Raw genomic sequence first — 24,341 nt, 5'->3', positions numbered from 1 at the left:
GGCGTAGCCTCACTCTACCCATGGCACCTAGTCCCATAATCCACCCCCTAAAGAATAATATCCCCCCTCTACATTACTGGTCGTTTGCCCTGCAAGCCAAAGGGGACTAATAGGGCTAATGGCTTATATATATACATACATTAAAAAATGAAACATTTAAACATTAAAAAGAGCCGAATGAGTGTCAGTGGGTCTACCTAGGCTCTCTCAAGTGGCACTCAATGGTTATCTGAAAAAAGATTGGACTTACCCCATCCTAGTAGATGGTCCCCATCTTCAGGGCAATGGACCCGCTGAAACCTATCCACCAAAAAGGGTGTGATGGCCAACCATAAAAAATACATTACATGGGTTCAATGGTCAAAAACCATAAATAAATAAAAAATAAACATTAAAAATAAAAGGCAATCCACAGGCCTTATGGCCAACAATCCCACCTGCCCTAAAAAAGTAGCAAACTAAAAAAATCAATCCCCGTCTACTTGCAATCTGATGTCATCCATGGCCTGGCGAGAAGGGTCCTCAATGGCAAATTGTGTCTAGTTTGTTAACTTTGGCAACAATTTGGCATATCTGTAATATCAATTTAACTGCAATATCTGAACATGTATAAAGAAAAATGTTTAAGCTTAATAAAAAATTGTCAAACTTGATTAATGTTATTACATTTAGTACCAATAGGCCTTTAGCTCGCATCAGAGCTCTCACATTCAAAATGAGGGCACATCAATATCTGTAGCCACTTTCTTTTTTTTTTTTCACCCTCAATGTGCATCCCAGTACTAGTTATTTTTGTGACTTTAGGTGCTGCGATGTTTGAATGACTTATTCCTTACATTATTTCATAACATTTCATGATGGTTGCTTTGATTGTAATATAATATGACATTGTTTCCCAATGGCAAACTGTCTCTAAGACTATCACAAAGAAAAATGGTATTAGGTAAAGAGCTGTGTACTGTATTAAACTCATTATCAAAGAGCACTCCAGAAGTGAATAAGTCAATGCTTTGGAGCTGACCTTCAATACATTCCATTGACTTGGTGTTCTTGGGTATGGCGTTTCATCAGTCCAATGACTAATAGTTTTGTAACAATGACTTTCCTTAACCTCCCTTTTCAGTAATGTTTATGACCTGAAGTATTGATAGAAAATCTTTCAGATATTACTGTATGTCTGTTCATTTTAAAGCACTGTAGACTCAATTGTGCCTTTTGACATTCTTTAGAAATTGAAGTCTGTATGGGAATCTGACAGTGTGGCAGCTGCGATATTCCATTTCCAATTTCTATACCTAATAGTGCTTTAACAAATGTCACCCTTTCCTTATAAATGCATGGATAAATCATGATTATAATGGCATTATATAATCATATATTATTAGGCCACTTGTTAGAAAATGTATTGATTTAACATAAAAAATTCTTCCTAGTAAAAGTCTTCCTGATTTCCCTATTTGAGCGAAATCATTTCAAATATTTTTTTTTTTACCTTATTTAGAGTCTGGCTTTAATTTAGCATTTGAAAAATCTTTAAGATATTTTAAGGAAACAAAAACTATAAATTATAGGGGAGGAACCCTGGTACCATTTTTTTAGGGGTGGTCTGTATTCATTACACTCTATTAATACAATAATACACTACCATACTTTAGAATTCTTTATTTTCTGTGTCAAATGTTAGAAACATCTTTTTTTAAGCTGTACACCTTTTATTGTTTTGTTATGTAGTAATTGATGCATTTACGTATTCCCCATATTACTTATTAATGCAAATTGATACAAAATACATTGTCATAGTAACATAAACAGGCAGATTAATGAAGATGGGGTGATAGGTTATGGTATATGGCTTGTAAACTTTTCCATTTTGTACTGTCCTGCAAAAGTAACCTTTCCCTGGACAGTTATTGGGTAAAATACACTAAAGTTTCGATAAATTCAAAAATTGTACAAATGAGCATTACAGTATAGTAAAATAAGCAGTATATTAGAATGGCAACCCTTGCTAATTATATATATATATATATGTATCCCATCTACCCCCCCCCCAGATATTGCTGCTACATGGTGAGTAGTGGTGCATACCTGCTGGCTTACAGTTGATCTGAGTCTCCAGCATGGTGGTAGGGGATATCAGAACAGGCTTCTTGTTCATAAACTGAAACGTACTCAGAATTGCAGTCTCAGGCAGGATGGTATAATAAAACAGGAACACTTTATTCACACTGCAGGCTTCAGCAGCATACACAGCAACCATCAATAGAGCTAGGGCCTTCACCCTCAGGATGTCCCTGGACCTTCACTCCCAGCCAAGGGCACCAGGAGCAGTCCTTGCTCTTCCCCACCCCCTGGTGGAGTTAGAGGAATAGTCTCCCGCTGCTCCCGTAAGGGAGGGCCCACAGATTGACAGAGCCCTGCCAACAGGTTTGGGTAGACTGACGTCTATCAAACGTAGAGGCAAACTGATTAACTTTAGGAAGTGCAGCCCCTTAAGTACAGAGAAAGCAGGAAGCAAGCCTGAGTCCCTGATTGAACAGACGGCCCGGTTGCACTCTGTCCTCTGTGACTCACTGAAGCTGCATAGGAGTGGGGAAAACCCATGATTACTCCTGGCAAGCCTGCTTTTACTAGGGCTTACTGACAGGAGGAGGGCAGACTGGTAGCCCAAAACCAGCCAGGGCTACTGATATGTATTTTGTATTATTGAGACAGACTTTAGAAAAACATCCAGAATTGAGGATGCACACAAATCTGGCACTAGCATGAGCTACAGTATAGTCATTGAAAACAATATATGTCCTAAAGAAATATATCACTTACCCCAGATCAACAGATTGCCAATCATGATTGGCTGTACTTTTTCATGTTGACTTTCTATAGCTACAGGAAATAGAGGTGAAGAAACAGAGCACTAACCAATGCAGATATCACAAGGTGACACCGTAAAAAAATATTTATTAAAGTCTCATGGACATGGTGTGAGCATCTGTATGTCCATGAGACTTTAATAAATATTTTTTTTACGGGCCACCTTGTGATATCTGCCTTGGTTAGTGCTCAGTTTCTTCACCTCTATTTCCTGGATTCCACATCACAGATTGCTCACCGGGGACTGGCAGGGTCTTATGAAGGATAGCAGGCATGCACTGGGGAAGATTAAGGTACCTGCATTGGACTTATATTCTTATTACTTAGTCCCTTAGGCCTGGGACCCGCTGCGCTCGTTGGCGCGGGCAGCAATGTCGCGAGTTCTCCACCAGCAGGGGAATCCTCGCGAGTTGGTCCCGGTCCCCACTGGCTGCACAGCTGACTACACGCTGTGGCGCGTCAGCCGCTAGGAGACACCACAGAATGGTGTTTCCTAGTTTCGACGCGTCACGTGGTGTGGCTGTGAGCCAATGGGGAGGGGAGGCTGCGGGAGGAGGAGAGGCTTCGGGGAGCGGGGAGGAGTGTGGAGTGAAAGCAGGTGAGTGCCTGTCTGTATATGTGTGTGCCTGAGTGCCTGTCTGTGTGTGTGTGTGTATGAGTGTGTGTATGTGTGTGCCTGTCTGTGTGCGTGCCTGTCTCTGTCTGTGTGTGTGTGTGTGTATGAGTGCGTGAGTGCCTACCTGTGTCTGTGTGTGTGTGTGTGTGTGTGTGTATGAGTGCGTGAGTGCCTGCCTGTGTGTGTGTGTGTGTGTATGTATGTATGTATGTATGAGTGCCTGCGTGTGTGTGTTTTTTTTACTTACCTGCAGCCCGTGGCAGCCCGTGGAGGGAGGGGGGGGAAGAGTAGCGGGTCCCTCCGCTCAAGCCACGCCCCCCCCTCCCTGTCAATCCTCCCAGTCAATCCTCCCAGTCAATCCTCCCACCTCCCGCTCCGGCCCCTCACGTCATGGCCGCGCCCCCTCACGTCATGGCCGCGCCCCCCCCGACCCGTTTGGCCACGCCCCCCCGCTCCGAGAAAAGCATCCTGTAGACCGCAGATCGCGGTACAGCGAGTTGCACGCGCCGCCGGCAAGCAAGCCAGCCGTGCGGACGTGTGCAACGGGACCTTAGCCTTACATTGCCTTGGAAGTACCCTATAATAGTGCCTATAGCCATCATTGTGAGAACTGCTGGATGTTTCACTAGGCGAAGGACTTATACCTATTTATGATGCTCCTATGTTATATATCACTGCCTCAGATGCTTGCCTAAACCCCAATGAAAGCCGTATCATTGGCAATTAACATGCTGCATTATTGTGTTAGGAGGGCCTGATTAGCTGAGCATCATTTTCTGAACTTTCCCTATCTACAGCTACAGTAACAACAGACATTCAATGGTGTAATAGGATCAAAATATTGTAGTTTTTTATTGCTGGAGTTTCCCATAGACCAGTGTTACTATGATAGAAACGTCATCATCTCGCCCCACTCATTGGGCCACATGCACTATGCTCTTTTAGGCTATTTATCATAATGTTAACCTAAATTAACAATAGGTTATTTGCTTTAGTGCATAAGCATTCTGATCAACCTAACTTTAATTCTCTCTCTCCAACCCAAATGTCAGGTTCTGGACAGAGCTAACGGCACCTTTAAGTAAGACATGAATTACCAGCAGGCTATTTGAAGCTAATGCAAGGTGCTATAGTCCTAAATTAACCTAACCTTCACCCTAAGCTAACGAGTTGTTGTTTTTGCATATAATTAGCTTTGTAGATACCTGTTAAACTCTATAGGTAAAAGAAACAAATAATTGTGTCGGCGCCTACTTAGTGCATAGTGTCCAAATAGTGAAAAAAACTTAAATAAAACTGTAATAAAGTGACTTGAAAATATTAAAGTGAACTGTGATCAATTAGTGAATATGTATGGTGACTTTTAAGTCTACAATAAAAATCCTTTACACCACCCAGTGTATAGTGCTAATTGAAAAGCTGCTCAGAAAACCCTTTAACAGACTGTTCTCTAGTCTCTTGGATCCAAATGTTCTTCGAAAGTTCAGGGGAGCGCCAGTGTTCACATCGACGTCATGAAAGAAACAATAGAAGCGACATAGTGTAGTACAATTTCACCCAGATTAATTGTTGTTTAAGTGAAATATAGTTCCACTCACACTTTTCTCCTTTTCAATAAAGGTCATCTGGTCAATTTCTGTTCCTGTAGTTTACATGAGAAGGTGCAGTGATTGTAAAGCTGTTGACCAGAGGCAAATCATTTAGCTGTTGACCAGAGTGGCACTTTTTTTATAAACACACTTTGAAGGGTGTCTCTGTTTACGGCCATTCGCTTATGTTTGGTAATGTTAAAGCTGTTCTATTGCAACCTGCAACTGCCCTCTCATCTCCTGTTCCCACAGTTTCAACCTACAGTACCCTGCCTGTAGATTGTAAGCTCTTTGAGGCAGGGCCTCTTCTAACACCACATTGCAGGTCCATCCTACCTTTGCTAACACAATTGTAATCGTGTCTGTAAATGTTACATAAGCCTATAATCATATCTCTAACTGTCCATGAAATGTCCGTAAATTGAATGTATAACCTTTGTTCATTTAATGTAACCATGTATTGTCATCGTAACTCTGTGCCCAGGACATACTTGAAAACGAGAGGCAACTCTCAATTATTTCCTGGTAAAACATGTTATAAATAAATAAACAACTAAATGAGAGTGCCAAGACTCTTTGTGGATTTTTGACTATATTAAAACTGCATCAACTTGCAGTAAGTAATCAATAATTATACTTTAAATCTACTTTGCATATATATATAGTCAAAATTAGATCACAAGTAATCTATATTACCAGCAGAACACTAAGTTGCGGCAAAAGATTATTTTATTGCATCTAAATTGCACACAGGCCTGATGTTTTGGTTCCCAGAGGGACCGTCTTCAGGAATAACATATCACCCTTGAAGAAAGTGCTCCTGGGGACTGAAATATCAGGCCTGTGTGCAATGTGGATGCATAAAATAATCTTTTGCCATAACTTAGTGTTGTGCTGGTAATATAGATCACTTGTGATCTAATTTTGTTATTCCTTATCTCCTCTATCATGCACAACGACTGCCTCCTGGAAAGGCTATTTGTGTGCCTGTGTGTGTGTGTGTGTGTGTGTGTGTGTGTGTGTGTGTGTGTGTGTGTGTGTGTGTGTGTGTGTGTGTGTGTGTGTGTGTGTGTGTGTGTGTGTGTGTGTGTGTGTGTGTATATTGAGATAGAAAACCCATGCGGTTAATTAGTCTAGCTTTTTCATGAAATATTTAGAATAAATATTAATCAGTGTTGCCTATTGTTAATTTTGTTTTTCTAAATTATTCCAATATTCATGCTTAATTAATATTTATTATTATGTGTGCACAGATTATTTTGGATGCTGGTTCACATGATTCCTGTAAGCAATGGAGCATATTGTAGTTTGGATGGTTTACCTCGGGATGGAAATCCTATTCCCTGTTTCATCTTCAATGGCAGTAACCAACAGGACAGGTATAGAATTTATCATTCACTATTACTACCATTTCCCTTTGTTACAGAGGTCAAGAATCCAGGTTGTGATAGCTGTTTATATTATTCCTCACAAATGAAATATTTACATTCAAATAATACCATACAAGTACAGTACATTTCATATCTTAATTCGGGCTTTAATGTTAAGGTACAAAGAATACATGTAATATGCTGGCTGCAGACATTTCTGCAACTACTACCACTGTCTCTCCAGTTGTAAAGGAATGATTGCAGATTCACAATTTTTTGTTAATTGAAATTATACCCTTAGGATTCTTTGACCCGAAGTTACTAAACACTGTTAAGCCACATTCAAGTTAAATTCATTTAAAATTGCACATTGTTTCATTAATTTGTTGTACATCCTAGTATAGTGGTTTATTTGGTGCCTTACACATGCAATCCTAATTATATATATATATACAGTATATATATATACATACATACATACAGTATACATACAACAAAGTGAAAACATTCCACCATGGCACACTAACAATTTTAAAATGTGTTATATACAGTAATTTCACATACAATGTATTATTAATAAACAAACACACATATATATACTGTATATACAATATATACCTAACTTCACATTAGAAAAACAACAATTAAGCATGTAATCATAAATAAAAAGTTGAAATACAGTCAATTAATAAAATATCATATTAACCACATAATTTATGCAGTATATATTTTTATTATGGATACATATTACGTCATTGTCTTCTTAAAAATAGCCATCATATTTGTAAATTGTGTAAGTGACAAAAGTAACTGATCATTTATTGAATTATAAAACAAATGGTAATAATGATAGAGGAAATGTAACATGGTTGGGATTTTTCAGTGCATGATTTGTAATGTACCTTATGACGTGCTGCAGCTCATGCTAAGTGTGTTTCCAATGTGTTTTATTAGCATTTCACATACTTCAAGCTTATAGTAATATTGCATTAAGAATACAATTGTTCTTATTTTCCTAAAGTTAACATACAGTATCCTAAAGCAGTATAGATGTTAAAGATGAATTACAGTACATAAGGGTATTATATTGGGATGTGTTATAAAATGGCCATCTATACTACTAGTTTAACCTATCAGAGATTTTGCATGCACATTAAACATATTTCACTTTTTATGTGACTAATAAGCCAGTGTGCCATGATGGATTAACATTGAGGGTGTTAGTGGATAACAAGATGAATATGACTGAACAGTGCCAAGCAGCTGCTATCAAGGTTGCTTAAGATCTACGATGCAATAAACAAGGCGGGGACTGCAGGGAGAACAGAATTATTCCACCCATGTGTATAGCTCTAGTATTACTGCATTTACAATGTAGTGGACAAATATACTGCAGCAACGCATAGCAACTATATAATACATTCAGGAAAATGTGAATTATTTGGATGCAGAGTCTAATTTACCAGCAGAACAAGTCTGTGTTTAAGATATATATATATATATATATATATATATATATATATATATATATATATATATATATATATATATATATTGGGGCAAAATATAAACTACAATGTAAATTTCGCTGGATATTTTGTTCACCTTTTGCATTGAAATACTCTACTTAGGAGCTGGATTACTGTGAACTAAACTTTCCTTGATGTAAAATTAGAACGGATGGAGTCAACATTATTGCACCTGTTATTGTGCTGTAAGGCTTAATTTTCCAACTAGCGACTCATTTTCATTGAATGGAAAACCACACAATAACGCATTCGAACTCGCACCAGCAGAAATGCATTATTGTGCGATAATGTTGGCTACATCTGCAAGGTGTTGGAAACTCTAGGTACATTGGGCATATCCCCGCAGGAGGCAGAAAAAAAGTTAGCAATATCACTGGGTCCTTACAGAAAATGAAGCCTTAACCTTTTTGCTGCCACAGGGGTCAACCCCAGTACATTTTAGTTTGGATGCATTGCTGGTCCCTGTGGCAGCAGAAGACTTTTACCGGTTGGTGAAAAATGATTTTTTTTACTTTTATTAGGTTGTGTGTAATTTTTCTGATAGCTAATAACCATAACCCTGGACTTGTATCTGTTTTGCTAATAAAGATCAAATAATTTTACACAATACAATAAAGAAATCATGTAGATGAACAATTTCCCTGTAGATGCAAGAGTTCACAAACATCATTAAACCCAACGCAATTAATTGGGTAGCACAGAAACATAAAAGTGAAATATAATCATATCAAAATAGTCAGACTTCACTTGGAAAAAAAAGTGTCACTCTGTGACTCCGGGCCAGATTCACTAAGTTCCATTAAATCATGTCATATGTAACGTTACCTAAAACGCTAACAGATATTCTGTTCCCTGAGGTTAACGCATGTCCACAATGCTAATTATACCTGTACGTAAAAACAGTGACAGTTGTATATCTCAGGGGGCGCAAACTTTTTTCCCTGCGCCCCCCTACCGGCGGTCCCCTCACTCCCGCGCCCCCCCCCCAACCCCCACTTACCCGCGCTCCGGGGTCATGACATCACGTTGCTGTAGCAACGTGATGTCACATGACCTCGCAGCGTCATTTTGACGCCACGTTGCCATGGCGACGCAGGGAGGAAGCCGCCGGAGCCAAGGTAAGTTAGGTTTACAGAGGCCCTGTAGCTCCCCCGGCACTTAATTTAAGTGCCTTCGGGAAGCGTGCAGGGCCTCTGCAAACCCCGCGCCCCCCCGTCGGCAGTCTTGCGCCCCCCCTGGGGGTCGCGCCCCCCAGTTTGCGCACCGCTGGTATATCTTATTAGAATAGGTGTAATATCATATTATTGTAGCACAACGTTGTGTTAGCTTCTAATAACATGGCATTAAGTATGTTTTAGCATTACTCCTATTCAGACCCTGAAATATGTGTTTAAAAAAAAGTTAAAAAGGAGAGTAGGCATAAATTAGGCTTAAGGTCAAATTCCTCTGTTAAGATTTGACGGATCTTAGTGGATATGCAATGTTAGTGGGAAGCCTCTTTGGTATCTCATTATTAGTAACAGCTGCAAAGAAAAATGCTACACTATTTAAATGAGTAAAACTGTGTTAATGTTACGTTATTCACTTTAGTGCATAAGTGTTACTATTAACAAGACTGTAATTTAGGTTAAATAGCTTAGCAGAGTTTATAGAATCTGGGCCTCTGTGAGTTACTACGGATTAATCAGTTGCTTATTAAATCTTGTTGGGACATTTGGATTCATTTCATACTGTATATCAGAGCAAGCTCATTTGGCACTGGGTGGGTTAATGTATTATATTCAGTCAACAAAACACCTTTAAGCAACCAGACACCATTAATGTAGGATGTTTAGGCTTCATGTGGTTTAGAAATTATTTCTGATTGTTACCTTGCTTATAAGGACACAATGTTAGGTTGTTATTGAAATAGGCCTCCTAAGGAGTAATGTCTTTTACATGAAGGACAAATGCAGTATATCTAGACGATAGACTATTTTCTTTTTTACTTTTTATACATCTTCAAATCCTCAGAGTACTAACTTGAATAGGGTCACCTTCATAATACATGTTGTCCCTGCAAATAATTATTGCAGTTTTGCTGTTTTTACTGCTTTTTTATTTGCTGTCTTATAATATGCTACCAGAGAGACCCTCAAATCATACATTCTTTATTAATCTCTTTCCCTGTGGTTCTACTTTCTCCTATCTGTGTTGCTCATCACTAGTAGTTACTGGCAGTATTTTTTTTTATCTTCACAATGTAAACACTTTTTGCCTACAGAACTTTTTCTCTTGCTGCATCAATCTTTACTTTTCGTCATGATTACGTAATACAGAGGTTCTCAACTCCAGTCCTCAATACCCCCCCCCCCCCCAATAGGTAATGTTTTAAGAATATCACAGCTTCAGCACAGGTGGCTCAATCAGTGGCTCAGTCTTTGAGCCACTGATTGAGCCACCTGTGCAGAAGCAGGGAGACACTGATTGAGCCACCAGTGCAGAAGCAGGGAGCCACTGATTGAGCCAACTGTGCAGAAGCAGGGAGCCACTGATTGAGCCACCTGTGCAGAAGCAGGGAGCCACTGACTGAGCCAACTGTGCTGAAACAGGGATATTCTGAAAACCTGACCTATTGTGGGAGGGGGATCTTGAGGACAAGAGTTGAGACACTCTGACCTATTGGTATGGATTAAAGTTTAACATCATTAGCTGTGAACACTGCTCTATGACCACTGACTAATATTAAGGTTAAATAGGCTGTAAACTTTATCCATTGAACCTCTACAATTACTGTCCTTTCTTGTGGCCTCGTGGAAATGTTACTCTCTCTATCCACTACAAACTCCTCCCTCCTGGCCCACACCCAACATAACAGTACACCCTGGATTACTCAAAAGCCTTGCACTATCTACTGAATGTTGGTGGAGAACTCTGAAAACCAGCATACCAACCACCGCTTACTCTAATGGCAAACATCACAAATGTACAACTTGCAAACAACTACTCAAATTTCTACTCTTTAGCAGGTGATATTGAACTTAACACAGACCCTCCCTTTTCAACTCTATCCCCTACCCCTGAGAATATCCCCTTCAAATTCCAAAAAGGTCTATCTGTCGCCCATATAAATATCCGGAGCCTGCTTCCCAAACTGGATGAACTAAGGGCATGGTGCCTTATGTATAAAACCAAAGCGATCATTCTCACAGAAACATGGCTAACCCCTAAAACCCCCGATGCAAATATTGCCATTCAGGGATTCTCCATTTGTAGGAGAGATATGTCAAAGAGAGGAGGAGGGGTGTTATTTTATATTGCAGACACCTTACAATTTACACTGTTAAATTGCCCCCAAGACCACCCTCTTTTGAAATCCTAGTTGGCAAAATCTGCCTCCGCTTTTTTAAGTCTATCTTGGTTGCTGGCATCTATACCACCCTAAAGCCCCTCTCCAGTCCCTGACTGATATCACCTAGTTTCTTGGCTCCATTTCTTCTATGAATAAGAAGAGTGAGCTGATAGTTTTTGGGGATTTCAACTTCAATTGGCTCGACCCTATAAACCATAAAATCCAGATTCAAGTCACTTAACCTAACACAACTCATTTCCCAACCCACACGGACAAACCTGAAATCTCACAACCATTACTGGACAAACTTGGAAATCTCCAAGCTAGACTGGATTCTCTCCCCAAATCCCAGCAGAATCCAATCCTCTGGCATCCTTCCTGACATTTTCAGTGACCATGTAATAGTGTACTATGTAAGGAAAAATAAACCACCCCAATCAAGCCCTAAAGTTCTCCTCACTTTAACATTTAGGAACTTTAGCCCACAACAGTTTCTGGCTGACCTTACCAACAGCCCTTGGTACAATATCGATTTAATTCCCGACCCTGATTCTGTACTCGACTATTTCCTATCCGAGTTCTTAAAACTCTGTGATACCCATGCTCCACTACGCAGAATAAGAGTACGGGGGCCCAACCTTCAGTGGGTTACAACTGACCTTATAGCACTCTACCAGTTCAGGAATGCCTTATGGAAAAGCTACAAAGTAACTGGCACTACCAAGGATCATAATCACTACAGATGCCTGTGGAATATGTGCACAAGGCAAATAAGACATTCAAAAGCACAATATTACTCTGACAATCTTCACCGGAATACATCAAAACCAGCTAACTTCTGGAAGGTTATCAACAATATATTCCACCCTTCTAGCCATCAACAACCAAGTAATATCACTAAGGAGGATATTACTCTGACAAACCCCACTGACATTGCAAATGCATTCAATGATAACTTTGTGGGGTTTGCTACTAAGTTATTAGCGAAACACAGCCCAAACCACAAACATGATCCTCATTCTGAGAGTACCCCTATAGCCCCACCCTCTTCCAACACTGTTCACAATTTTCAATGTGTCCCAGTATCGGAAGAGTAGATTACACAAGAGCTCCTCAAATTAAAACTTAGCAGCCAATGTGGACCTGACCTACTGCAATCAAGTTCCTAAGACTTGGTGCCCCAGCCATTGCCAAGCCAATTGCTTCCATAGTCAACTCTATTCTGTCTGCAGGTCATATGCCTAAGACCTGGAAAACTTCCAGAGTTGTCCCAATCTTCAAAAGTGGGGACAAAAACACTGTCTCAAACTACAGGCCAATCTCTCTTCTCCCAATACTATCCAAAGTCATGGAAAAATGTGTCCACTCCCAATTAAGCAATTACTATACCAAGGCAAATTTCCCAAGCCAATTCCAATCTGGCTTTCGCCCCAAACACTCCACAGTAACTACCCTGCTAAAAGTTTGCAATGAAATCCAGTGTGGAATGGAACGGGGACAACTCATTGGTGCAATATTCCTAGATTTTGCAAAGGCTTTTGATACTGTTGATCATGTAATCTTGCTTAACAAACTCCAATGCTAAGAAATAGGGAAGCGTGCTTTAAACTGGTTTCATACCTATCTATCATGGTAGATTAAGCAGTGAGGCATTTAAAGTGAGGTTTTTAAGTGATACAGTTAGACTACAGTTTGACTAGAGGTGACTGGGGACTGCATCTACTGCACACTCTTTTACTCAATACAACAAACGGTAAGCTATTCAGATCACACTATGATCCCATGCTTGTTAGCCTGCATAGTTTAACCCCCCACCCCTTTACAACTTCTTTCACTGCAGCCTCTCCCAAAACTGACTGCACAAAACACTGAAACCCTGAATTGACCCTAGCATTGCAATGCAGCAAAACAATTGACAAGGTACAGGCTCACCCCTGCTGTTTAGTCTGCACACACTCACTCTGCTCACAACAGCTCCTTGCAGCACTGCCTACCTCTGGCATCATGAACCTGCTATGTCTTCTAACTTTTTTCTTTCTCCTGGCCTCATGGAGATGTTACTCCCTCTATCCACTACAAACTCCTCCATCCTTGCCCACACCCAACATCACCATACACCCTGGACTACTCAAAAGCCTTGCACTATCTACTGAATGTTGGTGGAGAACTCTAAAAACCAACACACCAACCACCGCACACTCAAATGGAAAACATCACAAATTTACAACTTGCAAACAACTACCCAAATTTCTACTCATACTATTACTCTCTCTAGCAGGTGATGTTGAAACTAACCCAGGTCCTCCCATTTCAGCCCTGTCCCATGCCCCTGAGAATTCCACCTTTAAATTCCAAAAAGGGCTATCTGTCGCCCATATAAACATCCGGAGCCTGCTGCCCAAACTGGATGAACTAAGGGCATGGTGCCTTATGCATAAACCTAAAGCCATCGTTCTTACAGAAACATGGCTATCCCCTAAAACCCCAGAGGCAAATATCGCCATTCAGGGATACTCCATTTTTAGGAGAGATAGGTCAAAGAGAGGAGGAGGGGTGTTATTTTATATTGCAGACACCTTACAATTTACACTGTTACATTGCCCACCAAGCCCACCCTCTTTTGAAACTCTAGTTGGCAAAATCTGCCTCCCCTTTTCTAAGCCCATCTTGCTTGCTGGCATCTACCGCCCCCCTAAAGCCCCTCTACAATCCTTGACTGATATCACCCAATTTCTTGCCTCCATTTCCTCTCTGAATGAGAAGAGTGAGCTGCTAGTTCTAGGGGATTTCAACTTCAATTGGCTTGACCCTAAAAACCACAAAATCCAGATACAACTCAAGTCACTTAACCTATCGCAACTCATTTCCCAACCCACACGAATAAACCTGAAGTCGCATAACCATTCCTTGCTAGACTGGATTCTCTCCTCAAACCCCAGCAGAATCCAATCCTCTGGCATCCTTCCTGATATTTTCAGTGACCATGCAATAGTGTACTGTGTAAGGAAAATTAAACCGCCCCATTCAAGCCCTAAAGTTCTCCTCACTAGAACATTTAAAAACTTTAACCCACAACAGTTTCTGGATGACCTTACCAACTGCCCATGGCACAGAATCGATTTAATTCCCGACCCTGATTCTGCGCTCGACTATTTCCAATCCGAGTTCTTAAAACTCTGCAATACCCATGCTCCACTACGCAAGATAAGGGTACGGGGGGCCTACCTTCCATGGGTTACACCTGACCTTATAGCACTCTACCAGTTCAGGGATGCCTTGTGGAAAAGCTACAAAGTAACTGGCACTACCAAGGATCTCAATCACTACAGATGCCTGCGGAACGTGTGCACAAGGCAAACAAGGTATGCAAAAGCACAATATTACTCTGACAATCTCCACCAAAATACATCAAACCCAGCTAACTTCTGGAAGGTTATCAACAATATATTCCAGGCTCCTAACCATCAACAACCAAGTAATATCACTAAGGGGGATATTACTCTGACAAACCCCACTGACATTGCAAATGCATTCAATGATTACTTTGTGGGGTGTGCCACTAACTTATTAGCGAAACGCAGCACAAACCCCAAACATGAATCTCATCCTGGGAGTATCCCTACAGTCCCACCCCCTCCCAACACTGCCCACAATTTTCAATTTAGCCCAGTATCTGAAGAGGAGATTACACAAGCGCTCCTCAAACTAAAACTAAGCAGCCAATGTGGACCCGACTTACTACAATCTAGGTTCCTACGACTTTGTGCCCCAGCCATTGCCAAACCAATTGCGTCCATAGTCAACTCAATCCTGTCTGCAGGCTATATCCCTAAGACCTGGAAAACTGCCAGAGTTGTCCCAATCTTCAAAAGTGGGGACAAAAACACTGTCTCAAACTACAGGCCAATCTCACTTCTCCCAATTCTATCCAAAGTTATGGAAAAATGTGTCCACTCCCAATTAAGCGATTTCTACACCAAGACAAATTTCCCTAGCCAATTCCAGTCTGGGTTTCGTCCCAAACACTCCACCGTAACTACCCTGCTAAAAGTTTGCAATGAAATCCAGTGTGGAATGGAACGGGGACAACTCACTGGTGCAGTATTCCTAGATTTTGCAAAGGCTTTTGACACAGTTGATCATGCTATCCTGCTTAACAAACTCCAGAGCTCTGGAATAGGGAAACATGCTTTAAACTGGTTTCAGTCCTACCTATCAGGAAGATCCCAACATGTGTCCATCTCAGGCTCTAACTCCAACCCCCTGGATATCACCTGTGGTGTACCGCAAGGCTCTGTTCTGGGGCCCCTACTCTTCTCAGTGTTCATTAATGATCTTCCCACAGCTTGTAAGGAAGCCTCAATACACATGTATGCAGATGACACAATCCTGTATGCACACAGCCATAGCCTCTCTGACCTTCAACACATACTTCAGTCTGACTTTTTGAGACTTGAAAAATGGATTTCCCAAAACAAACTGTTTTTAAACACTGACAAGACTGTAACAATGGTATTTGGGACCAAGACTAAATTTGTAAAGCTTCCAGTGACTGAGCTCCTGATTAGAACCAACGCTACCACCACCCTAACACCTGTCACTAGTTTTAAATACCTGGGCTTATGGTTTGACTCCCACTTAACATTCGGGATGCACATTGATACCCTGACAACAAAGACCTATGCCAAACTAGGGGTACTTTACAGGAACAAATCCTCCCTAAGTCTCCTGGTCAGAAAGCGTATTGCACAGCAGATGCTAATGCCACTTATTGACTATGGAGACATAGTATATGGCTCGGCTCCTCAAACCCACCTTAGCAAACTTGACACCCTCTACAATTCAATTTGTCGTTTTGTTCTCCAATGCAACTACAACACACATCACTGCGAAATGCTCAAAGAACTAGATTGGTCATCACTAGAGTCTAAGCGCAAAGTTCACCTTTCCTGTCTCACCCTCAAATACTTTCTGGGCAAGCTACCCAGCTACCTGAACAAGCTCCTCACCCCTACCACATGCATTACCTATCACCTGAGATCAGACTCCAAAAGACTATTCATGGTCCCAAGACTCAACAAAGTATCCGGACGTTCCTCCTTCTCCTTCCGTGCACCCCAAAACTGGAACAACCTACCAGAGACTCTCATATCCACCACCAGCTTAAGTTCTTTCAAATCTAAGGCTGTCTCACACTTTAATCTGGTCTGTAACTGTTTCATACGCTCATAATATATATTTTTTTTAACTGTGCATGCAATGTCTTGTATATAATGTATACCTTGTTCATTTATGTAACTGTATTTGTAACCATGTATTATATTGTTTTACACTGTGCCCAGGACATACTTGAAAACGAGAGGTAACTCTCAATGTATTACTTCCTGGTAAAATATTTTATAAATAAATAAATAAAAATAAATAAGATGCCAACATGTGTCTATCTCAGGCTCTAACTCTAACCCCTTGATATCACATATGGTGTCCCGCAAGGCTCAGTTCTTTGGCCCCTACTCTTCTCAGTGTTCATCAATGATCTTCCTACAGCTTGTAAGGGAGCCTCAATACACATGTATGCATATGACACAATCTTACAGTATATGCACACAGTCATAGCCTTTCCAACCTTGAACACATACTTCAATCTGACTTTTTACTTCCAAAGACTGAGCTCCAGATCAGAACCAATGCTAAAACCACCCTAATTCCTGTTACTAGTTTTAAATACTTGGGGATATGGTTTGACTCCCATTTAACATTCGGGAAGGACATTGATACCCTGATATCCAAAACCTATGAAACACTAGGTGTACTCTACAGGAACAAAGCCTCCCTAAGTCTGCTGGTCAGAAAGCGTATCGCACAGCAGATGCTAATACCAATTATCGACTATGGGGACATGGTATACGGATCCGCACCCCAAACCACCTTAGCAAACTTGACACCCTCTACAATTCAATATGTCATTTTGTTCTCCAATGCAACTACAACACACATCACTGCAAAATGCTCAAAGAACTAGATTGGTCATCACTTGAGTCTATGTGCAAAGTTCATCTTTTCTGTCTTGCCTTCAAATACTTTCTGGGCAAGCTACCCATCTATCTGAACAAGCTCCTCACCCCTACCACATGCAGCACTTATCATCTGAGATCTGACTTCAAAAGACTGTTCATGGTCCCAAGGTTCAAATAAGTATCCGGACGCTCCTCCTTCTCTTACCGTGCACCCTAAAACTGGAACAACCTACCGGAGACTCTCACAGCCACCACCAGTCTAAATTCTTTCAAAACTAAAGTGGTGTCACATTTTAATCTGGTCTTTAACTGTTACATACGCCTACAATATATATTATCTCTAACTGTGCATGCTATGTCTTATATATAATGTATACCCTGTTCACTTATGTAACTGTATTTGTAACCATGTATTATTTGTCATCTTAACTCTATGCCCAGGACATACTTGAAAGGAGAGGTAACTCTCAATGTATTACTTCCTGGTAAAACATTTTATAAATAAATAAATACTGTATAAATTCATGGCCTGAAGAAAGAAAGCTCATGAAACTGAGGGCATTAAAGAGGAAAATAAACACACACAAAAAAAACAGAGCTTTTCAGTATGTATGTAATCATTTACCAGAAACCAGAAATGGCAGAATAAAGTGAAACAAACATCCAGAGCGTGGGCAATATTTACTAAGCAGTGACAAGGCTCCTTAATGTTGGCCCATTTACCAGGACAGTACTAAATAGTCAATATGACTCTACGTGCTTATTAAAAGAGTTGGCCTACTATTCATGAATAGTGAAATAAGGCATAACATATGAGAATTGAGAGTATAGAGGGCTACTAGAATGCACGTCACTTTATTTTCCATAATTGTTATTGTTATCATTAGCATTTGTAGACTAGATTATAGGCTGTGGTCAAAGTAGTTGCACTGTGCTAGATCTCAATCAATTCTAAACCTGTTAAGGCTCATTCTAGAAAGTTTTAAACAGTATTTATGATCCTACAACAAATATTGATGTGTCCTTAAAAAATTAAAATTAAAGTGAAACTTTAACATGGCAATCCATGCCATTTTTTTACATTTTTTCCATACAAGATTGAAGCAGGGGTTCTCCAGAGCTGAACCCCGTTAACTCCCCTGTTTCCAGAGATATATGTACCTCTGTTGTGAGCGCCTGTAGACACTAAAAGGTTCACATTATGCCTGATTTTCAAAGTTCCCAGGCCCTGTGGGCCAATAGGAAGCCGTGACATCACCCGTTGCGGCTTTGTATTGGCCCATATGACGGTAGAACTTTAAACTGCAGAAAACTACATAGATACCAGCACCCCCTTAGGAGGTAAGTACCTCCGTAAATGATTTCCATATTTATATTAAAAATTATATCTTAGACGTTATTTTTATCACTATAAATTGTATTCATGTGTCCCAACATGGGAATTATGTACTGTATACATGTTGTTGTGCATGAGCTTTTGAGAGCACACAAACCTCTTCCTGAGTGAACAGAATACAACAGAAACAGAGAGAACTAATTTTACAGTTTATCATCTCTTTACTATCTCACATTATAATTAATAGAATTCTATGCTGGCTGAACATTTGAGAAGTATTTGATGAAGAGAAGCAGCACTCCAGGGTGCTTGTGCTTAATTGCAGATTTTTTTTAGACGCAATCAATGTTTCGATTCCAACATGGACCGAACACTGATCCAGTGTGGTCCCAACATTACCTTGATAAAGGACCATTTTGTGACCGAAACATTGATCAAGTTTAACAAAATGTACAACATGTACATTTACACATCATGTAATTAAGCCCACGCCCACTGGAGTGTCACTTTTCATCTTTGTGTATTGCTCTAACTTCTCTGGCTAGATGTGCACCCATGGCAGTGAGATATTCTGGAACTGTGAGTGCTCCTGCCTTGCTCCAAGTTGGAGATTGGGGAAACGATTTAGGGTTCAAACTATTCGGATGTTGATGACTACCTTTGTGCACCTTCCACAGGTGTTTTTCAAACAAACAGAACCATTTGTATATTATGTCAGCAACAGTTTTAACTTCTGAAAATAAGAGAAAGAGATGCTTGCAAAGTTCTTAGTTCTGTTAACCCTTACAGTGTTGTGTGGTTTGCAGTTCCTCAAGTGTTCAAGGTTTGTTTCCTAAAGTGTTAAAGGTTTGCATTAGTATATTATCGTATGAAGGTGTTGATTTTAATTATTTTTTTAAATATCTGAAATGTTAAACAATCACACACACACACACACACACACACACACACACACACACACACACACACACACACACACACACACACACACACACACACACACACACACACACACACACACACACACACACACACACAGAAACGCTGGCTGCACACAAGAATATGAACTTAAAAATGTATAGTATACTTATCTGTAAGTCCAGGTGCTCGCAGCTAGACAAGGAACACCAACCAGTCCCAAATAAGTCATAGTCTCCAAAACAGAGCAACGTACACGTTTCAGACTAAGTCTTTTCTCAAGCTCTGTAACACACACATAAACACATACACACATATATATATATATATATAGTGCTAGACAAATCCGAGCGATCGGTCGCCATGGGCGACTGGATTTTGCCCACTGGCGAGGTGCTGCTGCTGTGGCAGGGTATGGCGGCGGCAGGGTATGGCAGCGGCGGCAGATCCTTGGGCTTGGCGCATGCGCAAAAGAATACTCTGGCCAGAGATTCCGGTGCCCATGCACAGAGGCACTCGACTTGTCTGCACCCACTTACCTGTGCTTCTACAGGATAACTTGCCAGTTGTGCTGACCACACAGGCTTTTATCATTAGAGTTACATTTTCACTTTTTGGATATAGCACAACTTATTTTTAGGCATTCTAACACTTACTCTGTACCTACAGTATCTGGTTCCGATATATTTTAATATATACCTAATAAATATGTGGTTTTAATTTACTCATTCCTCATTACACACAGTCCAAGAATAGTGTGTGTAGGCGCACAGCAAGCAAGGAACAGGTCAAGTGGCAAATGAAAAATATTTATTAATGCTGCATATTAAAAAACGGTGGAGGGTACAATACTCCTACGCGTTTCGTGCTTGTAAGCACTTTATCAAGGAGCACTTTATCAATACTCCTTGATAAAGTGCTTATAAGCACGAAACGCGTCGGAGTATTGTACCCTCCAACGTTTTTTAATATGCAGCATTAATAAATATTTTTCATTCGCCACTTGACCTGTTCCTTGCATGCTGTGCACCCACACATACTACTCTTGGACATCGTTGGACTTCTGGATGAGGCTGCACGCCTGTGGACACTAAGGGGTAACAGTGAGTACTCAATTTTTTCTATTGGACGTTCCAAGGAGGAAGGAAAGTTATAATACTTTTGTCCCACACCTTCAGGCATTAGTCAGTCAATTCATGCCAAGACCGAGTACTACACTCTTAACGCACATATCCCCCCACCTGTCAATATTTACATGGATTAATGGTGGGACCAAGCATTTGTGCTCCCACATATCTATACATCTCATTACATACAGGACCAGATTATTGTTTCCGACAGTATATCTCTAATTAGACAGGGCACTCTCCCTCCACAGATCTTGAGTGCAGTATAAAGGGACTTATCCGGGTTGTAGTGCCTTTGCTCCACCTGGTGTTTCATCCTTTCGTTGGCCATTACTTACCCTTTTGCACCGATCTGTTTTTTGACCTTGGTCAATTTAGGTTGAGCGGGTTTCATTTCTATTTTTCTCTTATATGATTCAATGCAACAAATGTGACCAAGGATTCTACATTGGGGAAACCAGCCTAAAACTTCAAGGAAGAATGAATATGCACAGACACTCTATACTACACCACGAAGAAGGAAGATACTGATTACCAGTGGGACATTATTTCTCACAACCAGATCATTCCATAAATGATTTAAAAATCAAAATTCTCAATGCAATGTTCAAACGCACCCAAGAACGGAAAACATTTGAGCTCAGAATGATAAGACTCTTTGACACCAAAACAAGTGGACTTAATGCAGCATGGGGTTTCTCACACACTATCATAATTTGTTGTAATGGTCCTCCCTGACATTGTGCTATCCTATACCTCCTCCCCCTCCCCCCCCAGCATCCTCTTCTCCCTCTGTGCTGCTGTGGATTTACAGCCCCCCATCCCAAATTCTCACCTTCCTCATCTCTGTTTTTTTCTCTTCCAATCCCTGTCTAAGTCATAGAAACCTTTGTATATCAGTATTGCTTGACCTGAGGAAGAGAGGAAAACTCTCGAAAGCTTGTCCTATGACATAAATTGTTAGTCCAAATAAAAAAGGTATCACCTAATACTGAAAATCTCTCTCTCTCTCTCTCTCTCTCTCTCTCTCTCTCTCTCTCTCTCTCTCTCTCTCTCTCTCTCTCTCTCTCTCTCATATCCTTATAAAAGAGCAGTCCATGAGTGTCAAAATATTGCATATACTGTAAGTCCACATACAATTTTATATAGCTACCTTTTAGATTACTTAGTTCATTGAGAAGCTTTCAACCTGAATTTAATAATTTCATAGAAATTATATCTTACTGTATAAATGTACTAAAGGTGAGTGTTCTGAAATCTAATGTTTGGTTCATTCAATGAACAGAGGAAAATAAATTGATTGCACTTCTTTTATCTTACTTTGGTGAATATGAGTGCACTTCTGTACAAATTTAACAAGCTCTCCAAGTTTTAATTAAATGACTGGTCTGATGCTGGACTCATATAGAAATGGAACGGAGTGCTAAATTATGTGTGAGAGCGAACTACTTGTCTTCACTTCCCACTGTGTCAAACTCATTAAAATTTTCCTTTTCTCTAATAGCTTATTTCTCTAAAGGTCCAAAAGAGGCCATTTACTTACGTAGTAACCAAAGAAGCCTGCCCATCTTCTAACTTGTTCATTGTTCTCCAGGTTAGTTCGGAAACATTCGGTTTAGCATAATTGTAAAGTGAAACAATTTTAATGGTTTGCATTTCTTTAATACCAGCTTCTACATGGTGGCAATAAGCAGTCAGAAACTGCTATCTTAACAAGCAAAACCTGTTGCTTCTTATTTGCTATGAATGGATTTTAATTGTTGCAATGGGGAGGCGCTCCCAACATCTCAAAATAAACAATACTACCATAAATAATTAAATACAATAATTTTGCCTTTTTTTTTTGTATAGACTGCAGTGCCCACGGTTATTCTAACACAAACCAGTGGCAATCGCCAAAAAGACCCAGGTACACCCAGGTACATGCTGGATACATGCCTTAAACTTGCCTTAAACTAGACCCAGCATTTCTGCATTGATTAATGGCCCATCAGATTAACAGCGGGGGTTCCTGGCAGTCCCATTCAGTATGAATGGGACTGCCAGGGACCCCTGCTGTGTTAATCCTATGGTCATTAGTCAATGCAGAAATGCCTTAAATTTGCCTTAAACTAGCCAGGTTACACCCAGCACATATCCAGAATGTAACCGGGCTAGTTTAAAGCAAGCTTTAGAATAATTGTGGTCTCGTCTGTAATTAAAAATCTGTCGAATTCATGGGCCATACTGAACAAAATGTGTCCTTCAAGGGATGAATACATTATTAGTAAATAATGTTGGCCAAATGCCTTTGAATGGGCTTTAAGGTGTTTTCTGGGGCTGGAAGGTGGTATGGCAGAGCACTGGTTAGTAAATATGGCCCGTAGTCTTTAATGCTTTCATGTAAAAGAATTATGTGCTTGGTACTGTACATCCCCACATTCCTTTTAAATGTCAAATGAAAGTCTAAGAAAATAAACAAAACAAGTTACAAATGTAGTGAGATTTCCTGTCCCGAGCACCGTGTACAAAAAAGAAAAGGCTCGGTACAGTGCCGCCGCTAGAGAAAGTGTGCAGAAATTGGTTACTATTGGTACTCCTCTTCTTCTACCAGTGCTGGCTATCACATTTATACTTAGATTACACAGATGACTACGGCCTGGGTGGTTTTAGGCACTTTCTGTGCATGGAAACAGCAATGTGATCAGTGGAATCTGTTGTACAAAAGGGAAAAAAGCTTTGCTGTTTATGAACTAACTGACTTATTACCATCATGACACAGAAAAACACATTATTTATTCAACATGCTCATGTTCAAGTGCTTCAAGCACTTGATTTGATGTACCAACATTTAAGCTTGTGTTCTTAGAGATTTATACAGAATGAAGATTCCTGCCCATGTATTGAGAATTATACTGTAGTTAAAACACCAGTTTGTGCTCGGAGCTCCTGCAAATTTACATTTTATAGGCTATAGCATAAAACATTATTGTGTGTGACTGGTAATGCTCAACCCCATAAAACGTCTTTTCTATGAAGAACAGAACACTAAATTATAAGAGGGCACTGGATGCTCAAAATCAGCATGGAAGATCTGGACTTTAAATGGGGACCAGTTCTCCTCCAATATGAATTGTTGTTTTAGTAATAGCTATATTAATTATACAGGCTACACAGCCTAGCATAAAGTGAAAGTGTGCTGCCAGGAATATCAAGGCAACAAAAATATTGTTCACTTTTATAAGACTGGCTATTCAAGAAAACTGTTAGCACATTTTTTTCTTACAGTAGGTAGACCAAATATATATATATATATATCAAACACAAAACTTGTAAAAACCTACACTATATATATACTGCACCGACACACTTTATTCGAGCAAATACCCAGTATGTACCTGGCAGATACCTGGAATGCGCCGCTCCTCACCTCTGACAAGCCCCGTTGCGTTTGCCTTCCCAGCCTGGGTTCATGCCTGGCTGACGGGCGGCTGATCTGTTAAATGATAATGATTAGGATTTAATAGGCTGCAATGCTTCGCGTGTCTACCAGATGGCATAAATTCATGAATTGTAATGCAGTATATATATATATTCTGTGCAGTATTGCAGCCAGCGGGAATAAAATGCTTCAATCCCTGCCTGGAAAATACCTCAA

The 24,341-nt window shown here is 40.3% G+C and overlaps 1 protein-coding gene across 3 annotated transcripts in view; it reads left to right on the top strand.

Annotated features, from left to right (window-relative positions):
• Positions 1–24,341, top strand: part of COL19A1 (collagen type XIX alpha 1 chain) — a 622,544-nt gene that overhangs the window by 15,800 nt on the left and 582,403 nt on the right. For all 3 annotated transcript variants that reach the window (XM_075598080.1, XM_075598081.1, XM_075598082.1), the window contains exon 2: positions 6,330–6,455. In XM_075598080.1, the coding sequence (XP_075454195.1) occupies positions 6,368–6,455 (88 nt within the window). In that variant the 5' untranslated portion in view covers positions 6,330–6,367. The remainder of the gene's footprint in view (positions 1–6,329; positions 6,456–24,341) is intronic.

The sequence above is a fragment of the Ascaphus truei genome, chromosome 4 (genome assembly GCF_040206685.1).
Source record: "Ascaphus truei isolate aAscTru1 chromosome 4, aAscTru1.hap1, whole genome shotgun sequence".
NCBI lineage: Eukaryota > Metazoa > Chordata > Amphibia > Anura > Ascaphidae > Ascaphus > Ascaphus truei.
This window is presented reverse-complemented; position numbering and strand designations above follow the sequence as displayed.